Here is a 26,743-nt window from a genome sequence, read left to right as displayed (position 1 = left end):
CATGGACAGAATCACTGAAGGGAGACTGCACACTGAGGTGAAGGAGCAGCTCTCATTGCACACTGTCACAGCAGAGGATGTTCCAGTCATGCTGGGTTCCTACACTAACCAATATGTCCACCAGCAACTGGGCCCATCAAACAATAGTGTCTATAAAATTTGTGGAAAACACTGAACTAGAGGGGTTGCACTGTGGAGAATGTTTTCAGTACATCAGAGAAAAAAATCTCCTAAATCAGTAAGACTAAATTGAGATAACTGTACTATGCTCGTGAAGGGTCGAACTAATGTAATCCCAAAGGAAAACAACTGGCTAAGGAAATGCTCTTGGAAAGAGCTAAGGGTTAAAGTGGGCTGTACACTACACGAGTCAACCACCTAATGCTGCTGCTGCAGAAGAGAGGAATGCCATCCTGCAGGGTATTACCAGCAGCAAGGAATGTATAACACAAGGAGCTGATACCCTGATTCTGCATGGCACCCCAGAGGCCTCAACTGAGCACTGTGTTTGGCTGTGGGCAGCACTCCTTAATTGCAGAGAACCCAAAATAGCACAGCAGGAATGAGGTGGTTTTGAAAAAATCAAACCCCTGACCCATGAGGAGAGACTGAAACCATCAGATTTGTTTAGTCTAGAAAAGAGAAGAGGAGGGGAGGGTGTTTATGAAAGTCATAAGAAAAAAAAAAGCGGCCATAAGAGGGAAAATGATGACATTTTGTACAATTTTTACCACATCCCTTGTGCCTAGGATAAGAATTATTTTGTTTTAAATTAAGCTGAAATGTTTAGGTTTGCTATTAGAAAAGGATGAGTCACTGGAGACACATACCAGAAGGAATGAGGCTTGGCAGCACAGCAATGCTGAAGCCAGCAAGTCCTACTGAGAGCCACCAGCAGAGTTAACATTGCCTTTGCAGCACAATTCATGTTTTATGGTGCACTAGTGTCTGTATCTCCTCAGGTCTCCCCTCACTGCATGCCCTTAAACAGGGACAGCAGGATGGGAATTGCTCGCTCCTGATCCTTCCTCGTGAAAAGGGAGCAGCACTGAATTCAACACTCAAAGCTTTCCACCCTCTTGCACAACAGGGCCTGCACTTTATACCCAGCAAATGTGTAGCATCTACTACTGACAGCGAGATTCTGAACACTGGGGCTGCCTCTGTGTGTGGTGTCACACAGCCCACACCAGGCACTGCACAGCTGCTCCTCCCCGAGCCACTTCAGCCTGACTGAGGCACAGCTTTTTAGGGGTGCTCCTGATTCTTGCAACTCACACAAATGATTGTGGCATAATTACCACGATTTGGCATAGGATGTAGAAGAGAAGACAAATACATTTCCTTGGCTCACTGGGCTAGGCCTCCTTTGTTCTAATTAGAATTCTCTGAATAAAAATACAGCACAGAGATAGAAATATTAATTCATCTTTCATAGAGAAATGCAGCCAAATATTGGCATAAGTCACGGGATAACAGCTTGATCCTGCAATCCCTTGCTTGCATGAATAGTCCCATTGACTTTCAGAGTTTGCAGGAATGAGGCTTTACAGTGTAGCACAACGATGTTGGCAATTTGCCCATGAAAAGAGTTAAGTAAAGTCTAATTCTCCATTAGGGCTGAAGAAACAGGCCTTGGCTGAAGGGAATGTTCCACAGTAGACAGAGCCAAGCAAAGGCACACACTGTGCAACGTATTAACAAAAACTTGGTATGCTACAGATGTGAAAGACTTAGCAGAAGGCACATTACATTTCGGAAGTAATGTGGGTTTTTTTAATTGAATTTGGACTCTTCAAACCAGCTCTTCAGTAGTCATAACTGCAGGTGTCATTAACAGGAGTGCTTCTAAGAGAACTAATACTCCAGGTACTTCACACAGTCACACTCGTTTCTGCTTCACAGATGAGGGATGTTACAAATTCAAAGCATATCATTTCCATGTTTTTCCTCCACAAATGAGATCAAACACAATTTTCCATTGGATTAAATACTCTGATAATATTTGAAGCTTGCTGGAAAAACACATTTACATGTAAGTATATTAATAAGCATACTGCTTTGCCATGCTTGCAATGCACAGTGCTAAGAAAAAACAAAACCCCAAAACCTAAAGGAAATAATTAAAAGCCTGGTACCTTCTTTGCTTCTAGGTTGTCTCATTCTGGCATTCACAGGCAGGAAAGAAGCGTTGCTGAGCAGTTCAGAAGGAGAAGTGCAATGCTGAGACTTTTTGATTGAAAGATTAATAGGTTCTTCCATCACTTTTTGCATAGAAAGAGTTAATTCATTAACTACCTCTTGCCCAGCAGTAGCCAAGCTGTTTTCTAGAAGACAATCCACAGCACTGAGGTCTTCATTTTCCAGCTTCAGGGGGTGGGGGGAAAAGAAATGCAGAATTTTATTATTAGTTATCTTTCTTTTCATGTTAAAAAGATAATTTGTAATCAGTCCTCAAATACCAGATAAGGAAAACTTTATTCCTTGAAACCATAACTGATTTTGACTGATTGACTAACAGCAACAACATGTGCTGTAAATGAAAGTGGATTCCCTCTCAGCAGAGGAATTTGAGCGATTCCTACCTTGCATTTGGTGCCTCCCTGGAGTGCATCACCTGCTGTGAGGCCAGCAGGAGCCCCAGGGCTCGGGTCACTGGGAGCTCTGCTCAGTGCCAGGCTGTAGCTGGGCAGAGGCTCTGGTGGAGTATCACAGTCACAGAGGGCGTCTGGGGACGGGCCAAGTGTCACAGCAGCTGCACATTTCACCTGTGGGTCGGCCGAGCTGGATAACCTTGCTGGAGATAATTCCATTTCTGAACAGTTTGGAAAGCCCACAAAGCTTAAGGATGCTGAACGCTGGGAAAAGCAAAAAGAAAAAAAAATAAAATCCAATATATTAATAAGCTTTTCAGCAGCAAAATGCTACTGTTCTTTCAATAATAGATGAGATGCTCAATTCCAGCTTGACATAATCAAACAGTTGTGTCACAAGGGCTTTAAGAATCTATTGTAGTCCTATACTATTTCCAAAAGCTTTAGATTTTCCACCATTTAAACTGAAAACTGGAAAAGGAGACAATTGGGTTACTCTTCTGTGGCTTATAAAAAAAGTGTCTTCCTCAGATCAATTCAAGGGATTCTGATTTTTAACTCCCACAATGATTGGGAAATCTAAGTATGTAGAACACTGTACCAAATTAATCCTTACCATAAACCCTATTATTTTCCATTAAATTTTCCCAGAAAAAAAATAAGATTCAAATCAGAAATTTTATCACTTTATTAAAAAATCATCAGCTCACTTCATTGAGAGAGAAGGTTCGGACGAAATAAGATTTCACTCTGACACAAGTGGGTGAAGTTATTGTTCATGTTAATGATGCTGAAAATGTTATGCTAGTTAGGGAGTTGGTCCCATTAAAACCTAAGGCATTTCCCCTTTAAATATCATAGTGTAAATCCAGAAACATCCTACATGTACTTATGATGAAACATGCCCAGGTTCCAAAGAAAGGGAATATTTACCGAAGTATCAATTTGCATTTTTTACTGTCATGATTTGTCACTAGCAAAGCCATAGAGACACTGTTCCACAAACCAAAGCACATCCACCCATCTAGGTGACTTCCCTAAGCTGCCTCACATCCAAGAATGTGTGACTGTATTGAAAACAAGATTCTTCTTGCATCCCTATGAAGCAAGTAGAAGCAGTTTTAGGAAGTGTACAGATTTGTATCATTTGAATATGCAATTGTTCTTTGATTTCATCATAGTTCATTGGTGTTTCATCCTTTACATTTGACTGCAATACAGTAGGTACCACCCGTTGTAATATAAATCAAGACAATAGAAATGTGTCCATTGCATCTGAATTAGAGTTTAAATATACTGTTGTACTTTTTTCTCTGCTAGAGACCTCTGACTCAGAAGTGAATCTGAGACAGGACCCTTTTCCTAAATTTAATTAGTATTTTTCTCAACTTATACTCTGTTTTGGATTTTCATCATTTTGTCCATCTTAACCCCACAGTGGTAAAGACTGCAGCCTAGACTGAGCTGTCAGATGTGTCTGTGTAAATCCTACATCATGCCAAAGTCAGTCTTGAATTCCTCTGCTTCCAATGCACAGCAACTCTGTGCTAAGAGAACACTGCCCACAGACACAAATTTCCACCTAAGGATGCAATTTAATTTAGTTTCTGTTGATTTGCAATAGACACTACAACAGGAGCTTTGCTTGAACAGTGACCACTTAATTTGATGAGACAAAGTAAGCCTGCATTTGAGACAGAAAGAGGTCAGCTCCTCTGCAGGGAAGGTCTGTGCCCTTCTACCACACAGTCCTACAGTGAGCCCTGCTTTAAACAGTCTCTCCATGTAGAAGGCATCCCAGGGAGCACTGGGTTCCTCCAGCCAGGGAATTGGTCATTCCCCCCTCTTAAGTCAAATGGACCCCCATGAACCTAAGCTGTCTGAGCTGTAATAACTTTTTGGAAGCAGCAGGAACTAGCCACACATGTTCTTCCCACCTTGCATTTGAGCTGAAAACTAGAACCCAGCCAAAGTGGAAATGCACTGGTGGAGGCCCAACTTGACATATAGTCTGTCTGGTAAGCAATTCCCAAGAATTCAAACCAAAGTTATCTCCATAGGTCAGCAAGGAATCCACTTTTCTGGGACACACATCCTAAAGTCCACAAGGATCAAATGTTTATTTACCATCACAATTTGCTTTGACAGGTTCCTGTGCATGCAGTGACAAATGGAACCTACCAAACACACATTTTCCTTTTCATTCCATCACTCTTTTTATCACAAGCCTTTTACAGATGACAAAATTAACATGTGAATTGCTCCCATATCACTTACAAAAAATAAAACAAGCAGAATTCGTGCTTGAGCTGAAGTGTAAGCAGCCCTTGCCTTTTCCCCTTATTTCAAAGTCCACTGTGAGCATTAATTAAGCCCCTGTGAGGTAGTTAAATATTTATTTAGTCAGGTTCTCCAAAGCATGAAGCATCCACAAATTCCTGAGTCAATAGGAACTACCTAGAGCTGTGCTCCATTGGGAATGGGCATGCTGAGGCACATGTGGCAGGCACACCACCCAAATTTGCTCCCAAGTTAACTGGAGACCTTCTGGCCATTCAGTCCCTCCAGTCACTACCCACATCTTCCTTTAGTTGTTTACAAGCATGTGCCATCTTCTCATGTATTGAGACCTGACCCTCTGTGTGCAACTCAGGTGAAATGTTACCCCTCCTAAGGCAATGCAGGATTACTCCTGGCTCCAGTAAGACAAGTTTACTTACTGAGAGGAGTCACTGGGATGACTCCTACTGAAGGAAAAAAAATACGGACACTCACATGCAAGATTTTGTTACAGCTATAATTTTCGGAACGATGAAATTCAATTGCATGGTGTGGCTATGTCCTTTTTACTCTTCTAGCTAGCATCAGTTTCTTCAGAGATCTTTTTAGATTATGTAAGCCAGTGTAAAACCTTACTCTTGTTAAAAAGAATAATGAGGCCATCAAACTGCCATCTGTCTTTCCCTTGGGGCAAAAGTTAATTTTGTGGTTATTTTAATGATGAAGCAACATTATGATCTTTCAGTGCAAAATATTAAAACTCACAGTTAAGAAGAGACACATTCCATCCTGATCCATGGAGCTGCTGTCAAGTGTGAAGTGAACAATGCACTGGGAACAAGGCTCATTAATAGACTATTAATTCACTCCCTAAAATAATCATTTCTTTTGCCATTAGCAAAAATTTCTCTTTTCCCTTGACAGTTCAGCCAGTTTTTGCAAATGGGATGCCTTTAAAGGATTTATCTCTTTTATAAAAGCTCTACTGCTTTTACATTGCAACATGAACAACAACAAGCATTAATTATGCTCTTGGGCAGACGGTGGCTTCAGCTGTTGGTTAATTTTGAACTTTTTGACATTTTAATGTACAGTCTGGCACACTGAACTACATCTGTGTCGCTATAAATGGAATTCTCATTGTCTCATAATTAATTTTGGTCTGATGATCCTTATAAAATAATGCCAGAGTATCACCACCCCAAAATGCCTTCTACCACAATTTTCTTAGCTATGGTAGTGAAAGGTAAGAAAAAAGAACATGCAAAGTGCCTTCAGAGAATAAAAAAAATAAATATATGGTTCAGTTCAAATATTTCTTTGATCACTGTTGCATTCAAAAAAAGGTCCAGTGTAAACATGCAGCACCAATACAGAAGAATTCTGAGAAGCAAATACTTACCTTGAAACAGAGGGATTAGGATTTGTTAGGATTGTTTTGGCAAAGTCTCAGGGTTGTTGACATTAAGTGTCACTGATAAAGGAAGCTAAAACTGGGAACCGCCAACTCTCTTTGCTATGGGAGAAACACCACGCTGCAAATGGTTGCAGAGTAATGAACGGCTGCTATTAAGTGGAGCAATCCTCCTGGCAGCTCATTATGCTGGAAGGTTAAACAAATGTACTACTCCAATCCAGTTGCTTAACACAGCAGCACTGATAACACAGGCTGCACATGCTTCCCATTCCCAGGTTCAGAACAGAATCCGAAGGATTTCCTTTCCGCTTTCACGAGAAAAAAGAATCCAAATCTTCCTTAACAATTTGTCTGAATAAACTGGAGCGGGCTTAAAGCGGAAGGAGGAAGAGATTGCATGGAGCAAGCAGCATCATGTTTTATTTATCTTTTTTTTTCAGGTCAAAGGAAAAAGGTTTTGTTAAATTACCGTTCTGGGAAATGTACCTAATTGCATTAAGCATGAAAGAATTTGTGCTGTGAGCAGTTCAATTCTGTAAAGTAAAAAACTTACTCTGTTACTTTAGAAATTCGTAGGACCCTAAATTACAGGCTGTTATTTCCTTCATCCCTAATTCCCCTAGAATTAATAGTAATTAAGAGGAAAATGTAGCAACAACAAACCCACTTTGGTCCCAAGCTCAGATGTGAAGTTCTAGGGTTGGATATTAAATTATTAATACTTTCAGTCACTAAGTAATCACAACATGCTTTGTGCAATATTACCATCAAATAAAATCTGTACTCTGTCCTCCAGCCCCCTTTCCACAAATTTCACACGTTTTTAAAGAAAAAAAAAAAAAAAAAAGAAGGTCCACCTCAAACTGTCACCATATTAGGCTTCTATTAAATGCCACCACACTGCATATATTTGGAATAAAACAGAAGCCTCTCAGAGTGCTCTGAAGAGTGCACCTTGGATAGCAGAGAACATTTCCTAGGATTTCCCCATCTCAGGTACTTTATGGTGCTTGAGACAAACAGAGCTCTTGAACTAAGCAGCTGGGACTTGTAAATCAAAAAGAACAATACAACAAATATAATGCACTATACAACATTTCCACATGCTTACACTTCCATTACTAATCCTGGTGACTCAAAAATGATTTATCAAAACCACAAAGTATGGGGAAAATGGTCAAAGATATGAAGGACCAAAGTACAGAATGGCTATCATGAAAGAAGGACCCAACACTAAAGAGAAAAGCAGTCACTTTTAAGCTTCAAAAAGAAGCTTTTGAGAGTGAATTAAATATTGACCTATAAAACACAGATATTATGAATGGGGTGAATACAGAGTGATTATTCACTGTTTTTGCTAACACAAGAACTATAAGGCATCTGAGTGCACGATCAGGTAACAGACTTGAGGTGAGCAACCAAGAACTTCTCATGCAATGCAAAACTCAGTTGGTGCTGAATGCTGAGGAGTATTCTACACTAGTATTAAAATGGACACAAAATAGTGAATTAGACAAATTCACAGAGGAGAGGTCCATAAAGAGCTCCAAAATCTAATTGTCTGGGTACAACCTTCAGGTCAGAAAGTCTCTGAAGTGTTGGCTTTCAGAATCTGGAATAGTGGACCATCAGTTTGTCTTTTTTTGATGCCCTTCCCCTAAGGACCTGCTGTTGGCTATATTTATAAAGGATCAGATGCAGCTGTTCAGTGATAACTCACTAACACATATTCAGAGATCACTTTAAGCAGAAGGTGAACTAACAGAAGTAAGGGTCTTGCTCCAAACTACAGAAGGGGGTGCACTTCATGGAGTGTGAGGAGGAGAGATGTACAGCTGGCCCTGCATCAACACCAGTGTCTGTTGCAGTGGTGCCTGAGGCTCAAATTACAAATTTGTGCTCTAGATGTGCAGTAATCATGACATTTCTTCAAATGCTAGATGCAGCCTTTAGACCTCTTTGCTCATCACAGCCAGAAATGACAATTAGGTACGTGCAAAAAAACCGGAGACTGTATTCCTGTTATTACTCCTGAAAACACAATTAGGCCCAAAATATCTTATTATTCTCACCTTTGTTCCAGAATAGGTGACCTCTCTAGTCCTGTGCACAAATTAATAACTTGATATCATACTGTGTAAAAGCAGCAAGATCATATCATCAGTGAAGGTTGGTAACCCTTTCCACAAAACTGTTAAACTAATTGAGCACTCATTCCTTCACACTGCAACTGAGCAGTTCCACAGCTTGTATAAAATATGTTTGCTAGAGCTTGGCACAATTCCCTGGAAATGGACTGCAGGTAACACAAAAGGTTTTCAGAAACTTGTTCCCTGTCTTGCTGAAACTTGTTCTCTGTCTTGCTGGCTTTCCTACTGGAGAGGTTGGGTATTTGACAGGCATGGAGACAGAACAACTCCACAGTCCAAAACAGAGGTCCTGGCTATGTCAGTGAAGTATTCTGACAGGGGAATGTGAAGAGAAAATTATATCCATTTCCCACATCAACAGAAAAGTTTCATTCCTAGTGTTGCATTCCTAAAAGGTGCTAATCAAGCCCAGAATTATGCAAAGTGCAGTACTTATATCAAACAATCAATTGTCTAAGTATAGAAACATTTATTCTGCACAAAAAAATTAATTCACAGAAAAAGAATAGTTAGCGGAATATACAAGAAGACAGAAAGACTGACAAAATATCACCATTAATGTTCCAAAATGAGCGAAACAAATGAAAACTATCCCAAACTATTAATAACATCCTATCTATATTGCTTTACAAATAAATGTAACTCTGCATGAGGACAATTCATCTAGCTACCAGTCAATAATATCAAATTCATACCATAAATGTGTTTCAAAATTAATGCACAGAGGTTTAATTATATGAGCAATCAAGCCTTGCCCCACTCCAAAATAAAGGAAACCACTAAGCTAAAGAAAGCTTTTATCTCTACTGTTTGGACACATCTTGGCAACCTTATCACTAAACAGTTAATTCAGGTGCACACTGCTTTCTCTTTAATGAAAGAATCTCAGCAGACAGGGAATTCAGTACTCCACTAGGAATACTGTGCCCAGCTGAAGGCTGTCAGAGTTCAGCAGAAATGCAACACGAGGCCATGAAGTCCAACCACAATTATTCTCCAAAAGACAGAACACAGTTGTTCTTCAGGCAGCAGGTTTCTCTAGCCATTTTCTCTACCATATTTTTCACATATTTCAGATTTGCCCACATTCACTTTTCTCCATGTCTTCCAAGATCTTGAGAGAGATGAAATGTTCTGAACACAGGCCATGTGAGAGCAGATGGGCAAATACCTGTGCAGAGATTTTTGCCTCAAGATGAATGTGAAAACATTTAATCAGGTGAACCAGATGAGAAAGAATAGACACATTCCCTTGTTCTTAAACAGGAACCAATCTCCCATTTAAAACCAGATTTAACCCAACTCTCAGCAAAAGCAGTCAGACATCTTTAAAGAGCATTCATGAAGGATATATTTTAAGGATTAGCTTGCTGTGTTTTTTCCCTTCATGATTTCTAATTTTCCATTGCCAGAGCTGTCAGTATCTTCATCCCATCCAGATGTCTTCATCCCAAAGAGCTCATTAGAAGAGATGAATACAAGCAAAGATGGGGTGTTGTAGCTGTTGAACATTAACTTCTTGACAAGCTACCAGGCACCTCAAAAACCAAACTGTTTTCTGCACAAGAGCATACACTTCTCAGCACCATTAGAAAAAAATCCCTTTTTTAGTTCCTAGGAGTATCTTCCTCTCACCACCTTCTCAACTCCTGCAGCAACAAATCAGCAATTTTCCTTTATTACTCCTGCTTTTCCCACCAGACTACACTAGTCTTTCTCTCCTGCACATCTCCTTCCATTTTCTTTCTTCTTTCTGACGTTTCTTGCTTAAGCTGTTGGGAATAACTTTCCATTACAGGTCCATAAGGCAGATTTCTTTGTGGCTTTCAAATCTGAATTGCACACTGCTTCCAGGCCCATATGTCTGCAACTCCCAAAGGGATCTCCAACAATTCTCTGGATGGGTATTGCATCATAAATACGTTGCATCAACACAGTCACGTACAAAAGAAGGAAAAATAACATCCTTTTTGAGGATAGAAAGACAAATACTTCCACAATATCCCACAGACAAATTCCAAGAAAAAAATAAAATAAATGCTAAAGTCTTCTACAAGGTACACAAAATGAGTCATGCACTGAAGTAACAAACAGATTTGAAAAAGCAGAATATGATGTGTTGTTTGGAGTGTTTTAAACAAACTGTCCAGAGAAGTAAAAGGCAGCTTCTCCTCTTCAAAGGCACAGGTGATATCCAGAGCCACCAAGGGTCTGCTGATAAGTACTGGCCCTCCTGGTACAGTTCCTGCTGCTTCTTCAACAGTCAGAGCCTCCCAGTAGGTGGAAAGACCAAAGCCTGGCTCTATTATGTAATAAAATATTCTAGATACATAGAAACTGTGATTTTTCTGCCTATACATGAGCAACGAGAAAAAGTATAACAGAATTATATCCCTTTCAGATAACCCCACCTTCAGTAGTAACTAGTGGTGTTGTTTCTGGGGCAAGTATTTTGAAGACTGTTTCTCAGGCTTGACTTCATCAGCATCTCTGACTCCTGCTTTATTTTTTTTTTTTCAAATTAACTGCTCTAGGATGGTAGTTAGCAAGTCCTAGTAATTAAATCCTTAGACACAGGAGCTAGACAGACTTTAAGAAGTGAAGAAATAGAGCTCCTATTTATTTGCCAGTTCATGCTTACCAATCATGCCAGCCAGACCTAAACACTTATCAGCCTCTAGAAGAGTTGCTCATCCTGGCACCTGACTGGAAGATGCACACAAGGTCAGGCTGTGATTGTCTTCCAAAATTTACAAGCCATTTGGCTGACTTTTACTGCATTTTAATTTTTTTCCCCCTCATTGCAAACTCCAACGCCATATTCAATATTATCAAATCAGGTTTTCCCTTTAACTTTTTTTTTAACAAGTTCTTTATACCTTTCTCACTGGATGGAAAGTTGACTGCTGCAGCATGCTCTCAGGGGAGTGGCTCCTGACACTGGCTTCTTCATCTAATGACTGTGACAGGGAGGGACTGCCACTTTTGTCTAGAGGAATGACAGGCTTCTGGTCATCAGGTTCTGTGGAGCTCTCACAGACCTACAAATCACAAACGAGAATTTGTCTTTGCAACAGCTCAGAAAGAAAAACAGTAACAAATTTGCATCAACTCCCAGCACACACATTACGACAAGCCCAAAAAGACTCTACAACAACAGAGACGTTCAAGGCAATCCAAAGCAGAGAGATAAATGGAGACAGATTTCTCACAGACATTAATGAATTACTTTAAAAAACACTCAGTAAAGCTGCTGAAATGTACAGCTATACCAAAAGCTGCAGCCTGCCCTTGCAGGTAATCTACTTTGAGAACTATTCGAGGCGGCAGCTCCACAGAATTTACACGATGGGAAGTCTGAGCCACCTTTCCACTGTTTTAAATGAATTTCCAAGCCATCTTATTCTGCAGCTGATCTGCTTTGTGGTTTGGATGCTCACCACCAAGCTCTGTCCCTCTTTCAAAAGCAGGATTCTTACTAACAGAGGAAAAGGTTCAAAGAGATTAGCCTTGCTGACAAAGCTGTAGCACAACAGCTTTGTTTGGGTAATGATGATAATCTTAAATGACATGGTGCAGCAGCAGGAACAGTTACTAGAATGGGAAATAACTCTCAGACCAAGAAATTGGCTTCACTCATTCAATAATAATTCAGAATCTAATGCTTTTTAAGGACTCGGGGCTTAATGTTTCCAGTAAAAAAAGAGAGCTGATATGGAGAGTGAAACTGCTGCAGTCCTCCAGTCACCTGTTTACAAAGGAGGAATGATGGTGCTTTTATTCTCCCACACTGCTGCTCACCTTGTCTATTAAGAGATTCAGATCTTTGGGATCCAGGGTGTTTATGCAGCACTTTACAGAAATTTTTGGCCCAATCTACATGAGGCATGAAGCCTCTCTGCTGCATACATAGACAACACACAAACAGAAAAATACATGTTCAGAGAAATACATGAAATCTCAAAGGACTGTCCCATTTCTGAACCTGCACTCACTAAATGCAGTAGGAAACGACTTTGAGAGAACTTACTTGTGCTTCATCTTGGATTTGTTGCTGTGCTGGGGCTGGCTGCCTCACTATGTAGTTGATCTGACCAACTATGGTCTGTTGAACATGCTGAGGTGGCTTGGCTTGGTTCAGCTGCAAGCTGGGCTGTCCCTGGGCCTGCAGGAGAAGCTCCAGATCCTTTTTCATCTCCTCCAGCTCAAACTGGTGGTGCATGATGTCCAGGCTCTGCTGGATGACTTGCTTGTGGGTGCTCTCGTCGTGCCCTGGCGATGGGGGTGTCAGTGGAAGCTGCTGCTGCTGTGGGGGTGGCTGCAGCATGTGGTTAGATTTTATCTTCTGGAGATGGCCCAGCTGCACTCCCACAGCTGATGCCTGCACAGAAGCCTGTGGGTGGCTCGTGTGGACCTGCTGAGCCTCGTGTGACACAACAGCACAACCCTGCTGCAGCTGCTGGGGTGGGAAGGGCTTTCCCACCTGCCCGGCCACGTTCTCCGGCTCTGAGCGTGGCTGCTGCTCCAGCCCAGCCTGCGGGAGCTTCACGGGCTGGGGAGCACCCCGGGGCTCTCTGTCCTGCTGCTGCAGGCTGTACTGCATGGGGAAGTGCTGCTGATGAAGTGCAGGAGGCTGGTGGAAGCTTTTATGGTGGTTCATGTCTTGGTAGGAAGGCTGAGGTTTGTTTGGGTGAGGAATGCTGAGGCAGTGGGAGCAACACACCGGTGCAGAGCACTGGATCGCAGGTGGGAACTGGTGTGGCTGGCTGCTCTCCAGCTGTGAGGCTGGGGAGTGGTGCCCGTGGTACAGAGAGGTTTGTAACCCTTGAATATTTCCACAGAGTAGCACGTCTGGGTGAGAAATGTGTCCACCTTCCATGGTGAAACCCCCTGGAAAAAAACCAGCAAATTTACTCCTTCCTATGGTCTTGACAAATTTACACAATAAAAACCGTAGACAAGGAAATGACCATCATTCACATTTCAAATATAAAAGATATTAAAATAACCTATACAAACAATCTGCTAACATACATTCAAGACAAATTTTCCAATATTTATCTAGTTATTTCCATTCACACCAAACTCCCACTGATGTCAGTGGAACTCATGGTTGAATTACCCAGTAAACGCTTTGAAAAATCGACCTTATTTTATCTTAACGGATGAATACGGCTTATACTTTCATTTTTTACTGAAGTATGTATGAGCTTATCTTCTCATCCATAAGCAGAGGTCCAAAAGACAGCTTCCAGGGTGCAAGTGACAAAAATAAAAGAGATTAATATCACGTAGGTGAGACTCATAAAGGCTGGAAATAGAAGTGACCTATGAAATTATCTTGTCCATGCTTTTCATCAAGAGATTATTCCCTGCAACACTTTTGATAGTGTTTTACCCCTTTTAGTTTTTAATACCCTAAAATGGGAAGAGAACTGATCTTTTAGATGAGTGATCAGCCCACTGAGTTGAATTTACTATAAAAACCCATTGCAGTTGGGAAATTTGTAGCTGCTGGGAAACAAAGTCACAGCATGCACATTTATATGTTATGTAGATAACACTGTGCAGCCAGTGTCTTAAAGCCATCTTTGTGCCTATCAATTGCAAGTGCCTCAACACTGCTCAGGTCCATTGGCCACTAAGAGAGTGAAAGCACCAGACATCTCAGTGGTCTTTTGGTGAATGGATATAAGTGGAGAGAAAAACAGCAAAGTCCAGCCACGCCCACCTTTCTTCAGAACATAAGAGTTTCAAAACTGGATGTCAAAACAAAAGGAGAGCCCTTTAGGGGAGGTACTGTATTGTCTGTGTCTGTCCAGCCTAGCTTTGGGCACTTGCCTATTATATTTTTCTTACCCAGATTGGAGAGTTGTTTAGTCCAGTAGGAGGGATCCCAAGTGAATCTGATCTTCAGAGGAGGGCCCATGTCTGTGTTACAGTTTGTCTCTAGCAAGCGCTGGATCTGAAACACAATCTGGTGACACATTAAAGGACGATGATTTTATTCACTGTTCTAAGATCATGAAAATATTTTGAGAAACATCAAATCCTTAAAGCAGTTCTCACAATTACTGCACAATAAGCATTGCTCTTACCAGTTCCTTACTGAAGAGAAATGGGATGGATTTTTTACTACACACGGCCCAGCTGATGAAGTTCTGGACATGTTCTACCTGTCTGCCTAAAACCACAACACCTTGTAGTTGTTGCTCCAGCCTCTGCTTCCTCTCACTGGTGATTTTCTGTTAATAATGTGAATCAGTAGAAAAGGGCTGTCATTTTTCAGACACACATAAAGCATGCAATCATTGGCACTACATTATGCAGCATTTGCAGTGACACTGTTCTTCAGAGTCCCTTTAAACACCAATCATAAAAAGAAAGCAAATCCATCTCAGGAGATAAGTCTGAATTCAGGAAGAGCAATGGCTTCCCCAGGAGCAAACAATCTGCATCATTCTGGCCTTGGTTTAACAGAATAACATAACCCTGGAAAGCTGTAGAAATTGGATCAAATTTGCACCTGGACCACTTTCTTGTCTGGAAATTCTGATTAGCATTTTTTCTCCTTAGCACATTTCAAAATAAACTTATATACTTCAGCTGGACATCCAAAAACTGAAGAGTCAAAACTGAAAGGTCTGCTACAGAAATGAGACCAAAGAATCATTTCTGAAACAGGGTTTTAATTGTGCTGCTAGTGGGCTCCTACAAACTAAACATTAAAATCAGAAGCTGATTTGTTTTCTAAGTACTCAAAAGGTGCACACATATCCTCTGTGAATGCATTAGAAATTATCATGAGTTAACGATAAACATTTTGCAACTTCACCCTGAAACTTTGTCAACCATTGATTCCACAAAAAAGTCTGCAGAAAAACACCCAAATATTTGAAAATATAAGGAATAGGAGAATACCTCTCACAGTCTACATTCTTTCCACTGGCACTGGGATTAAATTTAATTTAGTTTAATTTCCCAAGGTGTCAAATAAACTAGCCTTACTTACTTCAAGTTGTTCAAGGAGGATATTTGTTCGTTTATCAATTTCATTCATCAGAACCATCTTGGCCATTTTTATTTGGTTCTCCACCTTTTTGTACAAATGTTTTACTTCAAGCAACCTGTGGGTAAGAGGTACACATCCCTGGGTGAGCCAGCTCTAGTCATTTATTCACTGATCAGCAGTTATTTGCTACAAGAACAGACCTACCTACTGACAGAACTGCAGTGAAAGTTGTATCATTTCCCATTAGCTCTCCCCCACTTCTCTGAACCCTGACCACCCCTCTCTGGATGTCACAGGCTAATGCTGATGGATTCTCTCAAGCATCATGCCAAGAACAGTCTTTAGTTCTTTGTCAACAAATACATGTATAATATATCCAAAACTTCCTATTTATACTAGATTATAAATAGTAGAAGTAGATTTGTACCCTAGAAACTGTTTTATTAATGCAGAAGAGAGATCCAACAGCTACTAAATGCATAATCAGTAGCAAAATCCAGTTCATATAATTAAATACTTTCATTTTTATTAGCCTTGACTGCAACTGCAGCTTGTTTTGAGGTTTCTTGAAGAACTAAGATACTTTTTAAATTATCTTTATTTCTAATATTGTCAAATTCTAGTTCAGAAACAGATTATACAAAGAAATCTTAACTCTGAAGTCAGCTGTCACATGCCTTACAAAGACTATGGAATCATGTTTTATAATGCCATGACTTGTCAGTACCACTTAAACATGAATTTGATATTTTTAATCTTCCTATTATTTTCTACCCTCCAAGAAAAAAAAAATACAGCAGCTGCACTTAATTCTGTTAACCTACATTTAGTGAAAATATTATTTTTATAGATCATCTACTTTCATATGGAAAAAAAAAAAAAAAGGCATAGCAATTACCTGTCTTCAATCTGTTTAGCTGAAACCTGAATCCCATTTTTTTTCTCCTCCACTTTAGTTATGACATTCTCCAGGATGATTCTCTGATTTTGCAGAGCTTCATCAAGATGCCTGAACCTATGAAAGAAGGGGAAATTCTCACCCCATGGTTTTCCATGTTCATGAGTGAACAGGTGAGAGCAGGGAAAGCCTCTGGGAGGGCTGTGAGCCGTGTGTTAAATCACGTGGGAGTGAGACAACTGAACTGAGTTTGCTGTGGCTTTTAAATTCAGACCAGGCAGCACCATCAGCTGGAAAACACAGATGAAAAGTCTTAAATCTCGAAGAGCTCCATTAGCAATGAGGTACCTGTGTTCCTTGTGCTCTGACAGGAGGCAGCTGCAGCAGGTGAGGGTGTCGCAGGTCTCACAAAACAGCTTCAGGGGCTCCTGGGGGTGCCCGGGACAAAACAAGGAAAACTCCCTTGCTTCACCTTCAGCTGCTGAGGAATGTAAAGCAAGGGGTCATTGACAAGGATGAGAGCTCAGAAAAAGAGCAACCAAACTCACAGTTTCATGGAAAGTCTCGGTGATATTTTTAAAAGGTACAGAACCTGGAACCATCTGATTATGTGAAGCTGGGTCTGTTTGTATTTTTTTCCTTATACATCCTACAAACTGAGCACACCAGAGGGGCTCAGGAACAAGCCATCAAAATAAATCATACTGTCCTCTGAACTCTCATGAGTTTAAATATGATTTGGAGCATCAGCCTCACAACTCTAAATGTCATGGTCTGGTAAACCACTCTACACAACTGTATTTTAAAACAGAATAGCAACTATATGACAAACTTGCAGTCACAGCAGAAGCAAGGAAATCCTTTGTTCTTAAAAAGTCACATGGGCAATTTTTTCCCAAATTTGTGGTTTTTGCAATGCAGTTCATAAACTTCAGCAGCTGGGGCTGATATTAGGCCCTAAAATCTGTTTTTAAAAGGACTTTTTAAAGAATAATGTGATGAAGAGTAAGAATGGACAGTGGGCATGCAAAGTGAAAGCATTTCTTCTGTACAATCTACTCTTGCCTTTTTTCTGAATGGGAGAATTGTTTTAGAAAGAAGGAACACTGTCAATAAAAGATGCCAGAAAAAGACAAAACTAAACTATGGCAAAACAAACCCTCTACCACCAAAGAAAAGCTCAATTGCTTCCTCACAGTACTCCAAAAAAGACACTATCCCGTCATTTTTTACCAACACACGAGAAATCAAACAAAATCATTATTAGATAACACATATGGATAAAAACTTTAAATTATATAAAAGCATTAATTATGTATACAATATTATCTGCTCATATCAAATGAGAAGAAATATTTCCATTTTCCAACAGCAAACCAATCTTACTTACCTAAACATTTTTAAAAACCCAACCTGTGGCAGAGACCATGCTCTCATCCTGTAGCAAAATGAAGCCTTTTATAGAATCGAGCTTCTGAAGTGACAACTACTGCAATGGCACAGACCCACAGAGTACAGGAAGCTATACTGGCTCAGTCACTTCATTTTCAAATTGGAAAATGCCCAACAGAGAAGCAGAAAGGCTAAGAAAATCTCATGGCTAACAATGACAATGCAAATATGGAGAAAATCCATGCCACTCTCCAGAAAAACACATGTCAAATTGCCCAGTTTTTAGGTTGCTATCTACTCTAAATATTTCTGAGGAGGTTGATTTATTTCCTCCAGTTCAATTGACTTTCATTCCACCTTCTCAACAATGTGCAAGAAGATAATTTTTGACAGATTAGGCCAAGATTTTATGTAACAGCTTTACATAGTTTACATTGTTATGAATTATTTACTGCAGTATCATGCTTTACTCTTCAGGGAAGTTTATTGGTTTATATCATTATTGAATCAAATGTTAATGGATAGTATTAATAAAGGAGGAAATTAGGTTAGGGGTTTTTTAACCCACTCCAATATTTCCTATTAGAAAGGAGCAAACTGAACTCACCTTGACAGCAACTTTTTTTCTGGTTATACTGCAAATGTGTACTTTTGTACTAAAACCTGCAGCTGACAAAGCAAATAAGGAGGCTGTACAACCAATAGATATCCAACAAGGATGGCAAAGATCATCCCCTATATGATCAGATTTTACATCTCAAAAGGGGAAAAAAAAGACCATAATAACTTTCTGAAGGTTTATGGACTGGAAAAGCCTCTCAAAGTGTTCAGTATCTGCAGAGCATACAAGCTGTTTTTCTGCAAACTCAAGATCAAGTTTTCCATATTAAACTCAAACTTATAATGAGATGTGGCCTTTAAGGTCCATGGGCCATGAAGTCACAATCCTGTATAATGATTTCCCTCTTTTTCTCTCTCTGAAGGGTTCTTCAGCCTTTGGGTGATTGCAATCATCCCAGAGAATTCATTGGAGATTTTAATATCATGTCAGATTTAAGAGACAAGCATATTTCAAATGCAAACTAAGGATAAAATCAATATTATCTAACTGCAACACAGACCCACAGCCTGTGCTGCTGGTAATCCCCTGACTCAATTGACATATCAGTGAGAACTGCCACTGAGCCATGGTCTTCTTGACCTACTTTTTACTCAGCTCAGAGCAACACTTGTCAGTTTTGGAGTAAGTTTAGTACTTAGAAATCAGGTACTAAACAAGGGCACAACTCTGTTTTTTCTAGAAGCAGATATCTAACCACAACTATCCATTTCAGCTTCCTAAAAGGCAGCTCACTTGGTGACCAGAGAAAGCTCAGTTGCCCTAAATTCTGATAATTCATTATTTGAGTCAACATTTTCTACAGCCTATATTTTCTTTATCTCAGGTGTATCTCTTGAATAATTAACAGAAGGTTTTAAATCTCTGTTCCTCAGATCAGTTGGTGCCAACTATGGAAAAGCAATCTCATCTTAGCTAATAGAAAAAATTAATAGAAATAAGAAGGATTTCATGTGTATGGTGAGGGTGTTTTGCTACTTTGCTTCATTTCTGACCCAAGAAATCTAACACTTGTCAGATGAAAATAGGAGGTCTGACCCTTACAAGGGAAATGGCAAAAGATAGAACAGTTTAAAGGTGCAAGATCTCTTAACAGTTGCAAGGGCTTACAAAGAAAGTGACTGTTTTCAGAACACCTACACAGACTAAAGATGGTGTGCGTGTATTTCCAGAAGAAAAAGCCAAACAGTGAGTTCAAGTATATCCTAGTATCTGCTTTCTTGGAACTATTCTGGAGGGAAATCTATGTCCAAAACAGATAAAACCTACATAAATAATAACAGCAATAATAAAAAAGCACAAATTACATTCCAAATAATTTCTATATTAGCTAGTCTGTGTATGAACTGCCAACCTCCTTGTTCATGTCTTTTCAGCACATGGAATTTAGTACTGAACTAAAGTTCTTTCTCATGTTTTTATGTGTCTGCATCTTTTTATTCATATAGCACACACAAACCTACAGCTAAGCCACACATACAACGTCTCACCAGCATTTGTCATCAATATGAGCTGGTAATCTCACCTAAACTGACCTGAAATTATAAACAGTTGGAGCCTCAAAACCACAGTCCTTATCTTGTCATCAACTCAAGAAGAAAAACATTGTCCATTCAATCAGGACATTTTGAGGGGAGACTGAGGAACTTCAGTTTATATTATTCTCTAGAAAAGACCCAAGAAACATTTAAATGTAATCTGTGCTTTTTATTAATACCATTCTTATGTACTTCTTTTGCTTACACTCTATTTGGCATATTTTGTCTCTAGTGCCTCAAACTCTGTTTGATATGACCACCCAGTACTTTAAAAACTCCATCTATGGCAAGTCTAGATTTCTACAAAAGGAAAACCCTAAAGAAAAGAAAAGAGAAAGAATAATCAGTGGGCTATTTTTATTCCTGTTTCTGTCCTTCATTTTCCTTATGAAGAAGAATGAGTGTGCAGCACAAATACTTAAGTGAAAAATTGCTTATATAAGTTCATGTTAGCATATTCTGGAGCAGATTTCCGACATAGGAGTAAAGAAAATAATGAGTAATAATAGGAGATGGCAATACTTTCTGTAGATCACCATTGTATAGGGATGAGACATATTTGCCAGCGGGCTTAATTGGTGCTTGCTCATATACACTCAGGAGACATTTCTCACTCCAGGCTTAGGAAAGGAATATCCTGTAGTGATCACAGCCTTTTGCTGTCTGTGACTCCCCACACACCTTGCACATATGCACAGGCATTGCTTTACCATGGTTTCCTCAATGAAGTTACCCAAATTGGGACAGAAATACTGAAAGGGCAAGGCCTGTTGCTGTTGTAGCCTTCCCAACCCTGTCCCATCACTCCACGGATTGGAAAGACGTGGAGAAGACTCTATCTATGAAGCACAAATATCCAAACTTTTTCCCAATACTGTGGAATGCTGAATGTGGCAATAGCCCTAAAGTTGGATAAAAACCAATCTCTCACTGACATGTACATATCCTTCTGAGTCACACAGAGCCTGGTGTCTGTGGCACAGAGCCTGCAAGTGCTCCTTCTGCAGCTGAATAACTGATAGGAGAAGAAACAAAATCACAGTGTGTCCCCAGTACCTGTGCAGCCTTTCAGGGATACAGACAGGAAGCGGTCTCCAGGTTCCTTGCCATGTCTGTGTTCCTCTGTGCATGAGCTGCACAGCCACTTATTGCATCTTGTACAGAGGCTGTGGGCAGGTCTCTTCTCTTTGCACATGGAGCAGCTCTGAGAACAAAAAGTGCAATTACATACATGCATAACAAATCAGCTGTACAAGCTCTTATCTTTAACAGACTATATCTGATACAGATTGCTAAGCTTTGTATTTTTTATCCTCAGACTAAAGCAATTCAAGTTATTTTAAGAGTCTGGTTGTTACTGTGTAACATTCAGAAAAATACATAAAATATCCTAATGGTGAGACAGTTTAGAAAACAACATGGGGACACCCACATACTGTTAATGAAAAACTTAGCTCCTATCCTCTAAAGAGCTGATCAGAAATTAACTCAATTTATGTCTTGGTATCACATGTGGTGAACTGGAAACAAAGCACAGCAACATGAGAAGAGCTGGAAACCTTAATTAAGTATTCTCTCTATTGATTCAACAGCTTAGGGAATGCCCTTTGCTATACAGGCCATGCTGCCTGGACACGTCACTAAGGGGGAAAGGAAGAGAGCAGCACATAAATGAAGTGGGTAATTCGACATTTGGTATCCAGAACGAACTCAAGAGTAATTTCACGATAGCTACAATGATAATTCTTTTGAGAAGGATTTGCTCTAGGCATAAAACACCTTGTTTCAAAACTCCCAATTTTCATGGTTTTCTCTCACCACAGCCACAAATAGGTACTAATGGGCAGAGTGAGCACAGTGATGTGAATTACCATCATCAAAGCATAAAGGCTTTAGCACCATTTTATTAAACTGAGGCATTTCCTCCAAGGTTACAATTTGTCTACTGTACACACAATATTGTTCCTCAGTATTGCTACTACTCAGGGCTACTCAAGCAAATAAGAATAGATGGTAAAATCACTTCCTATGGTGTCCTTTCTGCTGGGCATCAGCTTATCTTCAATTCAGCTATGATTGCATCCCAAGTATTTGACAGGAAACGTGAAGAGAAGAATACAGCAGCCTGTGCTCAGCCCATCACCCCTCAGGCAGGTTCTGGTGGGGGTAAGGGAAGAGTTTCTCCTCCTGGTGGATCAGGAAACAGAAAGTCTGAAGGAAGAACTATTGCAGTTCTCAGCTGGTTGTCTCAGTTTTAAATCACAGCTTTAACATTTAGTGGAACATCCATAAATCACATAAATTCTGAGACACAAGTGAGTCAAGCTCTGACTCACTTCAGCACAAGAAGAAAAATTTTTGTTCTGCTAAAATTAACTTAAATTTTCATTCCCTTCTGTAGGTCTGGCATTTCACACCAGGTCTATTATCAAGCCATTACTCAAGAGTTTCTAAATATTCACAATCTTTCTCAGATTCGGCAATTCTTGACAAAAAGACAACAAAGCAAAGTTTTAAATGTGTTTCATTGTGTAGAGAGTGAATTGTTTGTGCAAGCCAATATGGTATTTTAGCCATTTGTTTATCAACAATGTTTTCCAAAAGGTACATATAAAAATTTAAACCAAAAAGCCTAATAAAACTTATATAACCAAAATGCAAGGATATTTAATTTGGGGAACAAAGATTGTATATAAAAAGAAGCGTCTAAGCTAAAATGTACCCACCTAGGTCCATCTTAGGGGTCAGGTATAAAGTTGAGGGATGCTCTGCCTTCTCTGCCATAACCAAAAGTGCTTAAACACAGCTTTACCTGTAACAGTTCAGCTGTCAGTCTGACTGGAATTTATATTGACACTGTACTGTGTTAACATCACTTTTAAGTTGCCGAGTGTTCCCAGAGTTACATTATTTATGATGTGGAAATGGGGTTTTGGGCAAGAGATTCTGAATTGCATATTTTTGAAACTCCTGCTGCTGGCATGTAGCACATCCTTATCATTCATGGTTCACTCTCTCACACACTGAGAGACATCTTGCTTCCAGACACTTTGTTATGAGCCTTGACAGATCCCCACTTGAACACATCAGGAAAATTAAGACCATGATGGCAGCTCAGCTGTCTCAGCTGGATGATCTGGTGCTTCTCCTTTTGATGTCACTGATGGTGAAATTGTGGCTTTAATTTGGGGTGTGATGGTAGCGGTTAAAGATAGAAAGTGAGCAAAGCTACATGACTTGACTTAATAAAAAGGAAGCCAAAAGCTATGAAGGTTCACAAGTTGCTCTAGGGTACTCATATGCTCCAGTGAGAAATCTGCATTACTGAACTGCTTGTAGGACTCCTGAGGGATTACAGAAAAGAAAAACCTTCTTTTAAGGATGGTTTGAAAAAATAATCTAATGCTTCTGAAGACATTAGATATTCTCATTTGATTTCCTTTCTACACAAATTCTCATTGAAAAGTAAATGATGCAAGTCACAGTAATTAAGAAATCCCAGTATAATAAATGCATTTTAAACACTCAGCAGTATCTTACGAGTTTTCTTCCCCTCTTTGGAGAGTGCATGTGAATACACCCCTTCTTGTTTTAGATCAACTTATGTTGCACTCTACAAGCAATGTACACCTGAAGATGTCAATACACCTTGCTTGCCTTAATTATTTTTATTTTCCCAGAACACTCTGTGGATTATGTTACACATTCTTTACTTTTTAACAACACCCAGCTTTCTCTGTCCCTCTTGTCCACTCAAGTCAGTGGCAACTGCAAAGCTGTGAGAATAGTCCTGCCTGTTCAGTGGGTATTTAGCAGAAGTGGAATCCATCTATGTACAATGTCAATACAAGGCAAAAGTAGTAATCCAACATCTTCCTTTGAATCCATTCCCCAATGGGAAACTGCAATACGATGTGAGGGGTTTTTATCATTAAAACAGACAATCAGAAAATTGTAACTGCTCACATGACCTAATGGGTGATGTTGGTGTAACCACTTAGTCAAGAGTCAGCTTCTGAGCAGGTAGAGAGAGGGGATCCTCCCCTTCTGCTCAGCTCCAGAGAGGCCACATCCAGAGTATTGTGCTCAGTTCTGGGCTCCACAGCTCAAGGGAGACAAGGAGCTACTGGAGAGGGTCCAACAAAGGCCACAAAGGGGATGAGGGGTGTGGAGCATCTCTCTAATGAGGAGAGGCTGCAGGAGCTGGGCCTGGTTAGTCCATAGAAGGCTGAGAGGGGATCTCATCAGTGCTTATAAATATCTCAAAGGCAGGTGCCAAGAGGATGGTGCCAGACTCTTTTCAGTGGCGCCCAGTGACAGGACAAGAAGCAATGGCCATAAAATGAAACACAAGAAGTTCCACCCCAAAATGAAGAAAAGCTTTACATTGAGGATGGAAGAGCACTGGAACAGGCTGCCCAGGGAAATCATGGAGTCTCCCTTTCTGGAGACCCTCAAACCCACCTGATGTGTTCACGTGTCACTGCTCCAGGTGACCCTGCCTTGGTGGAGGAGATTGACTGGATGATCTCCAAAGATCCCTTCTAATCCTGACAATTCTGGGATTGTTTACTTTGTGTTGAGAGCAGAGAGGGGACAACGAGGAATGCAAGACATTCAGTACCTTCCTAATATGTTAATTATCACAGATACATTAGTATCAGTCTTTTTAATGGACTATTTAAAATATAGAGAGGAAAACTCATTCTTCAACTAAAGTTTTAAAATTACTATGAAGGCAGTATGTCCACCTCTAGTGATGAAGTAGTTACAGTGCTGCACAAGCAAACTATGAGAGAAGCTGATGTTCAAAATGAGGTTTGCTCTGTTTTCAGTTTCAACAACCCACAACTTGGTGGCTTTCACCTACCTTTGCCATAGCTGAATCACCAATGGGAAAGTCCTTGAGGAAGAAATTCTCAACTACATCCCTTGCAAAGCAGGTCTGTTTGCACACAGGGCAGGAAAGGATACCTGAATTAAAAAAAAAAAAGGAAAACAGAAAACCACCACAAATGAAGCAATGCACACCAGCCATGCGAACCCAGAAATGATATAAATCACACTTCAGTCTTGTGGCTTTTTCAAATCACATGGGCAGTTCCAGGAAACTAAGCCATTCTTCAAGCCCTAAGTGGCTAGGCCTAATTCAATACATAGAAAAGAAAAGCAAAGCAATACAATTCCTAGAAAAACACCATCTTTCAGTGGACTTATTTCGGTGTTTATTGATGATATCTGCATGTCCAAATTCTCACCTGGCTTAGAGATGATTAAAACTGAGCTGCACTTTAAACTGTATCCCCTTGTTACAGATCTGCTTGTGCTTTCTGAGATTCTCTACAGTTCTAGACCAGCTTTACCCACCAGGGGTGCATCCAAGCATAAAACACACTCCTTAATACCAGTTTCACAGTGCAGGATGCAATCCAAGTGAAGTGACAGGGGAGTAACATGCTGCTAGCAGAAGCAATGAGTCAGAAAAAAGACAAAAGACAAAAAAAAGTTTCATAGGGAAAATTATTATAGTAAATCCAGAGGTGGCAAAATGAGATCACCCCTAAAGCAAAGCGAGCAGCAAAACCCAGCTCCACCTTCATTAACTACTGAGCACAACTGGGGTGAATCTCAGTGTCTGCCTGGGCTGAGAACCAAGAGTTCAAGCAGGTGTCCATACCTGTACACCTGCATTTTTGCACCTCTGCTATTTCATTCCTTGACTTTTTTGGGCTAGCAGCTCTATTATATTTGGCTATATATAGCTCCAGTGTGTTGGTTTGGGGTTTTTTGTGAAAGGACACTGCATGTTTCTGGCCACACACCTGCAAACTACTGTAGATGTGAAAACAGTCCTTTAGAGAGGGTGGTGGTGTGTCAGTCTATTTCACCTTATCGAGGTGTGTCTTTTTTTTTTTTTTTATCCAAGTTTTTTCCATTCTGTCAAGAACAGAATTTCAGTGCTCACCTTGCCAAGTCATCTATTTATGATAACTAACAACAGTATTTTCTACAACTAACTAGTTTAAACTCACTTAAAGCAAGGTTTTAAAGCAAGATCAATGACAAAATTCTACTGTTCAATGGGCTTTTTTTCCTTAACTCAAAATTATTTTTGCACATGGAGAGTGGCCTCTAAGTTAATTAAACCTTAAATTGTCTATTACTCTTCACATTACACCATTATCAGAGACTCTCATGTTTTCCAGGTTCTTGGTATTAACTGTCCCTCAGGACATGACTCCTGCAGAGGGAAAATGCTAATTCCAAATGTCTCCCAATTTCAGAGCTGGGCTGCTGTAACTGTAACAGCAGCATTTTACATTGACAGGGACACACAGGCCCCAAAATATTCCTACATTTCCACTTGTGACAAAAGCACTCAGATGTCTGAACACATTCACTTCCATTCACAAATGTTTTGAAGAAACTCTGAGTTCTGTTACATCTCCTTTGAAGAGTATCCCTTACTAAGAACCATTTCCATAAGGTTTAGATCTTCTTTAGCCCAAATCTTATAAAAAAGCAAAAGCATAATTGTTTTCTATTTTTCAAGGTTGCATTTACAACAGAACTTTGATTTGGGGGCCCAAGTAGCAGACCATGATCTACCTAAACTATTCATTTAACTGTGCATTTCACACAACCCTGAGTGTTAAGCAGACATGAGAAGGAACAGGCTGTACCCACAGGTGGCTGTGCTGCTCAGCCATGAGTCACCCCAGGGAAACGGGCAACACAAGCAATTTCCAATGCTCTGCTCATTAGGCATGTAAGCTGAGCCCTGTTTAAGGGTGTTCGCTGGCAGGAGTTACAAAGATGCTAAAAAATTATCTGATAGAGATG

General features: G+C 40.1%; 1 protein-coding gene across 5 annotated transcripts in view; it reads right to left on the bottom strand.

Moving 5' to 3' along the window:
* Positions 1 to 26,743, bottom strand: part of TRIM66 (tripartite motif containing 66) — a 44,647-nt gene that overhangs the window by 11,050 nt on the left and 6,854 nt on the right. For 4 of the 5 annotated variants that reach the window (XM_069016800.1, XM_069016796.1, XM_069016798.1 and 1 more), the window contains 11 exons: positions 24,771 to 24,874; positions 20,957 to 21,104; positions 16,700 to 16,832; positions 16,352 to 16,468; positions 15,454 to 15,568; positions 14,540 to 14,686; positions 14,301 to 14,418; positions 12,472 to 13,331; positions 11,321 to 11,482; positions 2,586 to 2,858; positions 2,139 to 2,367 (listed from right to left, as the gene is read on the bottom strand). In XM_069016800.1, coding sequence (XP_068872901.1) covers positions 2,139 to 2,367; positions 2,586 to 2,858; positions 11,321 to 11,482; positions 12,472 to 13,331; positions 14,301 to 14,418; positions 14,540 to 14,686; positions 15,454 to 15,568; positions 16,352 to 16,468; positions 16,700 to 16,832; positions 20,957 to 21,104; positions 24,771 to 24,779 — 2,311 coding nt within the window. In that variant the 5' untranslated portion in view covers positions 24,780 to 24,874. The remainder of the gene's footprint in view (positions 1 to 2,138; positions 2,368 to 2,585; positions 2,859 to 11,320; positions 11,483 to 12,471; positions 13,332 to 14,300; positions 14,419 to 14,539; positions 14,687 to 15,453; positions 15,569 to 16,351; positions 16,469 to 16,699; positions 16,833 to 20,956; positions 21,105 to 24,770; positions 24,875 to 26,743) is intronic. The other variant, XM_069016797.1, reaches the window with a different exon arrangement.

This window comes from Aphelocoma coerulescens, chromosome 5, assembly GCF_041296385.1.
Source record: "Aphelocoma coerulescens isolate FSJ_1873_10779 chromosome 5, UR_Acoe_1.0, whole genome shotgun sequence".
In the NCBI taxonomy this organism is placed as follows: Eukaryota; Metazoa; Chordata; class Aves; order Passeriformes; family Corvidae; genus Aphelocoma; species Aphelocoma coerulescens.
Note: the sequence above shows the minus strand (reverse complement) of the source record. Positions and strands in the feature narration are given on the sequence as shown.